This window comes from Pelophylax lessonae, assembly GCF_965119305.1.
Source record: "Pelophylax lessonae genome assembly, chromosome: 10".
NCBI lineage: Eukaryota > Metazoa > Chordata > Amphibia > Anura > Ranidae > Pelophylax > Pelophylax lessonae.
The window spans coordinates 54,642,049-54,649,857 of record NC_138777.1 but is presented as its reverse complement, the minus strand read 5'-3'; the positions used below and the strand labels follow the sequence as shown (position 1 = coordinate 54,649,857).

General features: G+C 43.3%; 1 protein-coding gene across 1 annotated transcript in view; it reads left to right on the top strand.

Annotated features, from left to right (window-relative positions):
• The first annotated feature begins 7,507 nt into the window (after positions 1–7,507).
• The window catches only part of DEPDC7 (DEP domain containing 7), a 41,795-nt gene continuing 41,493 nt past the window's right edge, over positions 7,508–7,809 (top strand). Inside the window, exon 1 of the mRNA XM_082270594.1 lies at positions 7,508–7,604. Within this exon, the coding sequence (XP_082126720.1) occupies positions 7,532–7,604 (73 nt within the window). The 5' untranslated portion in view covers positions 7,508–7,531. The remainder of the gene's footprint in view (positions 7,605–7,809) is intronic.

The following is a 7,809-nucleotide window of genomic DNA, read 5'->3' as shown; positions in this document are numbered from 1 at the left end:
CCGCCGAGCTGTTGTGTTCTCATGGCAGTTGAGCGCAGGGAGCCATCCCTGCCAGGGGAACACAATGATTAGTGCTAGAGACTATAGCAGCTGGCAATAATTACATGTAAACATCCAACATGCTGGTTGCACCCAAGTCCATTGATGGATCCACTTGGGTACAATTGGCCTGCCAATTGATGATTTGAATCTTGGCTGCTCCCTGCTGAACTTTCCCCCTCCTCACCACTTTCGGTCTTCTCACTCCTATCCCCCCCCCCCCCTCCTTCTCTCTCACAATCAGACATTTTTAACCCTTTCTAGGGGCCACACCCCTGGATTCTCAACCAGCTTCCTGGGAGACTCACATCACACATTCCAAGAGGCCTTGTAGTACTCTACAGAGCATGAGCTACAGTGCCACAAGGAACCCTGTGGTCTTTCTGCCCTTGTAGCTGGCCCCTTATGGCGCTTTTCCACTGCATGGAACCAAACGGTTCGGCTCGCTTTTCCACTGCATGGTACCGCATGGTACGGTGTTGGAACAGTTCGGTGCGGTACGGCGGCGCTTTTCCACTACATGGAACCGAACAGTACGGCTCGCTTAAACAGTACCACCTCAGTTGTGGTTCCAAGATGGCTGTACCGGTACCATATCCCACAATCCTTTGCATGCAGCCTTGACTGTTTGTCACTACTAGCCACTGATTGGTCAGAGAATCGTTGTTATCCCACCCACTTACTATTAGTGGAAAAGCAAACCGTACCAAACCGTTCCAACACCCTACCATGCGGTACCATGCAGTGGAAAACCAAACAGAGCCTAGCAGGGCCAAGTAGGACCGAGTGGAGCCGAGCCGGTACTTGCAGTGGAAAAGTGCCATTAGTGAAGGGCTGAAACACATGCACATTATCAAGGAGCCGGCTGTAGAAACCCAAAAGGAACAGCCTGCTCCCAATAGATGGTGGCGTGGGACGAAGTAACCAGCAGCGGAGCAGGAAATGCTTCAGAAAACCCCTGGATTTGCTGGGTTTGAGTTTGTTTTTTGTAGGTATCCCAGTGATCAAGGTAAGAGGGGGTATAAAAACATGGGAGCAGGGTGTTAGGGTGGAGTAAAATTCCTCTCAAGTCCCAGCATGGAACTAATTCAGAGATGCACACTAATAAAGGTAGCAGCAGGCATTACAGGTGTAAGAACCACTCTTACACAGCTGTCACGAGTTAGGACAAGGGGTCTTACCCTTCACCACTCTAAAAATTGAAAAAAAAAAAGTCATTAGACATAGTTTTCCACCAACACTACCCCCTCCCTTCTGTAATCACATTCATATGTATATTGGCGAAGACAAGTATAGATTTGTGGGATAGCTGGCTGATAAATGTGCTAGAGGTCAGATTATGTTTGTACATCATATGTCTATGGTCAGTTTTAGACATTAGATGCCCTAAGGGGCGACTGAAAATGAAGGGTCTGGTAAACGTAAATGGAGACGTAGGAGAAGGAGCCCAACAAAGGAATAAAGCGACAAAAAAGTTTGGGGGAGGGAAGGTATAGGGTAGTGGGTTATAGTGGGAAATAGGTTGTATATGAAATAGGTGAAATATTTGTATGTTACGTATATAAGTATATTATGTGTATAGTATGTATACATTGATTTGAAAATTAATAACATTTATATAAAAAAAAAATGATAGACTCTAGAAAATGCCCAGTTCCAGGTTGAACCAAAATCAAGAAGACCATAAGCTAGGCTGCTAATTACACTATTTATTGTATGTGACATCCTTGACTTCTATAAATGTCCTTCCAAATTAAAGCATTTATGTGTCTGATGGGGGAGCCCTGGATCCTAGAGTAGACCAAAATAAAGATAAAAAAAAAACTAACTTTTAAAGGCAGCTCTCTGTCAACAACAGTATCCCAGAGGATCCTTGCAGTAGTCTGTAGAGCTCTTTAGAGCAGTGATTCTTAACCTTTCTGAGACCAGGGCTTGGTAAATTCTTCTAAAACCTACCATACCCAAACAGTAAAACATAAAATGTATACTCACACAATGAAATTATGGTAATAAAAATCATGCATTGAAATGTTGGAAGGCTCCGGATGGGACTAGGGCTCTGTGGGAGGCTAGGTGGCCTTGTAAGAGGTGGGGGGCACTATAGAGACTGAGGGCCTTTGGGGGCCTGTGGGCATTGTGGACTACTATGGGAGGTTGGGCAGCACTGTGGGAGGTTAAAGTGATACTAAACACACTGTTTAATTTACATTGTCCCTTCTATTTCTGTATATGGATGATTGATGGCACTGTAATTATTTAATTTAAAAAAAATCAAAACACCTTTTTCCTAAACGATGTACAGCTGTCACATGACCCAGATCTTTACCATCCTATCTGCAGGGAAACCTAAGCAGGAGGAGCTTCTAGGCCTCTGCTGCTGGTCACATGGTCAAAATGTGACCAAAAAAAAAAAAGCCTTTGGAATACAGAGCAAAAATAAATAAATGTTATCAATAAACTGTTTTATTATGATAAGAAGGTGGTTGAAGTGAATACTACAGATTTTTGAATGTTCCTTTACTACCCCCCCCCTTTTTTTTTTTATTGTGTGTTTTTATCAGTTTTCTAAAACTTAAATTGTCAATAAAAATCTATTTGATAAAAGAAAAAAAAAAAAACCTCTGTTTTAAATTGTCTTAAAAATATATGTTTGAACTTAAATCTTTATTATTTTATGGAAACAATGGTGTGGGCATGTTTCTGCTAGTCACAGGCTGTGTCATGCCGCTCTAGCCTGTGTCTTAGAATAAGAGGGAGGTGAAGCCTCCATAAATCAAGATGCAATTATCCCACCCCTATTGTTTCTAGCTGGTTAGTGGGCATGGAGAAAGAGGGAGGGAGTGGCCTGTCATTTACCACTGTGTATACGCCCACATGTGTGACTCTATGGTCACATGGGCTGCTGAAATGTGATAGGGAGGAAATGCTCAGCATAGAAACTCAGTGAAAACTGAGCATGTGCAGAGTTGCCACCACAGCGGCAAAATCCCTGGCTGAATTGGGACATGAACAGAAGATGGAGATAGAGAACAGGATAGAGCAGGATCAACCAGGATTTTTTGCAGAATACAGAAAATAAATCTCATAGTGACTCAATGAGTATGAACAGCATTTATTAATAGTTTTTATGATGTGGGTTTAGTGACATTTTAACCGCTTCCAGACCGCCCCACGCACATTTACTGCAGCAGGGCGGCCCTTCAGTGCAAAATCACGTACCTGTACGTAATTTTTTTTTTCCAGGTCTGTGACATGCATGTGCGCTGCCGATGCCCCGCTCCTGCTGTGATTGGACACAGGGGGAGCAAATCAGTGGATCCAGCAGACCCGACATTTGCCGGCACCTGGCGATCGTTTCCAAGAGAGGCAGAAAGGTGGTCTGCCTATGTTAACAAGATCAGCGTTCTGAAAAGATGGAGATCTTGTGTTTCTGCTAAGCAGATTTCTATCTTCCCCCAGTCAAAACACCTCCCCCACACAGGTAGCAGGCACTCCCTAGGGACACATTTAACCCTTTGACCACCCTTGATGTTAACCCCCTGTCCTGCCAGTGTCATTAGTACAGTGACACTGCATTTTAGCACTGATCACTGTACTGGTGTCACTGTGCCCCCAAAGAAGTGCGATTATGGCTAGTGGCTGCTATAGCACTGTCTGATCCCGGCAGGGACAGTTTGCACCCCCCCTTCCTGCTGGGAGCAGACAGTTGCTAGACGGGAGGGATTCCCCTGTCATGCCTGTTTGTGTTGATGGAGGAATCATGGTTGCAGGAAAGAGATTCACACTGTGCATGGCCTGCCTAAAGACCTGACACATTATCAGAATATCATAAATAAATCTTTAGAAGTGATCGTACGATAATCTGATCGTTAGTACACAGCTTTTGTCTGGGACAAACACGAAAATTTCTCATACGATACCAGATCGCACGATTTTCATTTCATCAGCACAGTTTTTGTCCAGAATTTCAGTACAAATACATTGCATCCAAATATTCTTTCTGTGGTATGAGAATTTTCATACTTTAGGAATCTATTCGTTTTCGTATGCAAAAAATAAAAAATAAAAAAACAAGCAAAAAAAAAAAAAAAAAAACGACAATCATTCCTCCGATCATCTCATTGTGTGTACTAGGCTTAACAGTTGGGCTGAAATTATGGGGTTCAGGGATACCCAGGACCAACCTCCCAAGTGGTCAATGGGGGGAAGGAAAACAACAAAAGGGGGGGGGGAATGATGGGAGGGAAGTGTATGTGGGACTTTCAGGGTACCGTACTCAACAATAGACACTAGTAAAATCTACAATTTTTATTTTAGAAGAACAAAATATTAAAATCACATGACAATGACGTGGATACAATCAGTGTTAACATGTACTCTGAATAGTGTTGAACATATACAATATAAGTTTTACAATCCTGTGATGGATTTTCAAACTTCAAAAATGTGCAACCTCGACATGTTTTGTGGTATACCCACTTCTTCAGGAGGATGTTATACACATTGATACTTGCATCTAGTGACAATGATAGAATATTTAATAGTCATGTAACAACAATATGGCATAGATAATACAAAACAGATATGGGAGGAGCCATCTTACCCAGTATTCAGAGCCAAGGTAGATCACAGATCCAGACCCAGCCATCATGTGCCTCTCACCGGCGGACATGGGAGACACTATATAAAGATTGGTTATAGAGGGTATGCATATTTAATCATCTAATGTGCGATTTATTACATTAGATGATTAAATACGCATACCCTCTATAACCAATCTTTATATAGTGTCTACACGACCATTAATATTCTATCGTTGTCACTAGATGGAAGTATCAATGTGTATAACATCCTCCTGAAGAAGTGGGTATACCACGAAACATGTCGAGGTTGCACATTTTTGAAGTTTGAAAATCCATCACAGGATTGTAAAACTTATATTGTATATGTTCAACACTATTCAGAGTACATGTTAACACTGATTGTATCCACATCATTGTCATGTGATTTTAATATTTTGTTCTTCTAAAATAAAAATTGTAGATTTTACTAGTGTCTATTGTTGAGTACGGTACCCTGAAAGTCCCACATACACTTCCCTCCCATCATTCCCCCCCCCCTTTTGTTGTTTTCCTTCCCCCCATTGACCACTTGGGAGGTTGGTCTTGGGTATCCCTGAACCCCATAATTTCATATGAATTCGGGATGCTGGTACTATAGATCTTTTAAATACCACAGGCGTCCATATTTATCTTAACAGTTGGGCTGTCAGTTGGTGACCTGGATCTCATGCTATGTGTAATAGTTTGCAATTGTCCAGTACAAACCTGAATTTACTGACAGCACACAAGCCTTGATGAAGGAGGAGTTCTGAGCATCCAAAATGTGTTGGCTTTTAAATTATGTTTAGTAAAAAATCTCATCCTTCTAATGCTCCATGGACAAAGTCTTTTCCAGATTTGAGGATGGGGGAACAATTTGCCGGTATAGGTCACCAAGCTGTCACCCTCCCGTAATGTTGCCCCACTTTTTTTGGGGATCTGTACTTTTCTAGTACATATCACAGGTGTAGCAACAATAAGTATAGGGGGTTATTGCTACAGACATGGAGTAAAATACATTGGTGATTCTTCCTTCCTCATGCAGTCACAGTATGTTCTTAATAAGAGGTAAAGCCCTGGAAGGTGATCTCCAGCAGGACAATGTTGGCATTATTTCTTAATCAGGACAACATTGATTTACCACATTTAATTAAGTTGTGTTGTCAGTGAGCCAGCTCAGAGATGTCCTTGTAGATAGATGACACTGTTCGGGGGCTTTCCAACATTGTACTACTACACCGGTCACTGTTACAGGTAGACGTCAGTCTAAGCAGATGCACAGCTCCATGCGACTGTCACTAATCATCGTGTAACACAGTAACGTGATCACAAGAGCTGGAGGACCGCCGATTCCATGTAGTAGGTCAGGCTGACTTTTATACGCACACAGACATGGGAACAAAGTATCATAGTAGTATCAAAGCTCTCTAGTGCCCGGCCAGAATACAATGGCACAGCCGGAGAGATCCCCACATCACACATTGTTGTGTTGATGTGGGAATCTGTTCGTTTTTCTTTGATAAAAGACAACTGTATGTACCCAGCTTTAGACACATAACAGGATATAGTCAAAGCCTATGGGTATGAAACAAGAGATTGTCAGAGACTGTGGACATAATACCAGAAATGATCAGAGGCTGCAGATGTGATGCAAGAGATGGTCAGAAACTGCAGACAGCATAGATAGGATGGTAAGAAACTGATCATCTTTTGTATCCTGGCTGCAGTCTCTGACCATCTCTTCTATTCTGTCTTTAGTCTCTGATCATCTCTTCTATTCTTTATAGAAGAGATGGTCAGAGACTGTAGACATGCTACAAGAGATGGTGAGAGATTGCAGACATGCTACAATAGATGGTGAGAGACTGCAGACATGCTACAATCGATGGTCAGAGACTGCAGACAGAATACAAGAGATGATCAGAGACTGCAAACAGAATAGAAGAGATTATCAGAAACTGCAGACAGAATACAAGAGATGATCAGAGACTGCAAACAGAATAGAAGAGATTATCAGAAACTGCAGACAGAATACAAGAGATGGTCAGAGACTGCAGACATACTACAAGAGATGGTCAGAGAATGAAGATAGAATACAAGATATGGTCAGAGAGTGCAGACATGCTACAAGAGATGGTCATAGAATGAAGATAGAATACAAGAGATGGTCAGAGACTGCAGGCATGCTCCAAGAGATGGTCAGAGAATGAAGATATAATACAAGATATGGTCAGAGACTGCAGACATGCTACAAGAGATGGTCAGAAGAGACTGCAGACAGAGTACAAGAGATGATCAGAGACTGCAGGCATGTTAGCACAGATGGTCAGAGACTACAGACATGATACAAGAGATGGTCAGAGACTGCAGACATGATACAAGAGATGGCCAGAGACTGCAATCAGAATAGAAAAGATGGTCAGAGACTTCAGACATGATACAAGAGGTGGTCAGAGACTGCAGACAGAATAGAAGATATGATCAGAGACAGAGACTGCAGACATGCTACAAGAGATGGGCAGAGAATACAGATGTGATACAAGAGATGGTCAGAGACTGCAGACATGATACAAGAGATGGTCAGAGACTGCAGATGTGATACAAGAAGAGATGATCAGAGACTGCAGGCAGAATAGAAGAGATGATCAGAGACTGCAGACATGATACAGGAGATGATCAGGGACATAATATATGATGCAGGAACGGGTAAACATGCTGTACACCTCCCCCCATGCTCCGGTTCCGATGATCACACTGTACACGTGCTTAGCGGAGCTCAGGAGCTTCTCCTAACATTGGGGGCGGTACGTGGTGTGGCTCCGCCCCGTGTGCAGTAGAAGAGGCGCAGAGCCCCGCCCCCAGGCTCAGTCGGGGATCCCGGGGAGAGGAGGATGGCTACAGTCCGGGAGAAGGCGCTGAGTCTCGGTCTGTGTGTGGAGTACAGCCCGCTACGCCGGCCGCCAGGTACGTCCCAGATATATACCGTGTATAGAGCGGCAGGAGATCTCCGTGTGATCGGGCGGAGCTGTGTGTAGAGATGGGATACACACGGAGGGAGATTTGGGGAGATGAGTTGGAAACTTTTCGGTGATGTTCTCTGATCACCGATTGACTCTCTTCTGTGAACATCACCTGACCTGTGCTGTGGGTGGGGGTCCTGGGTTGGTAT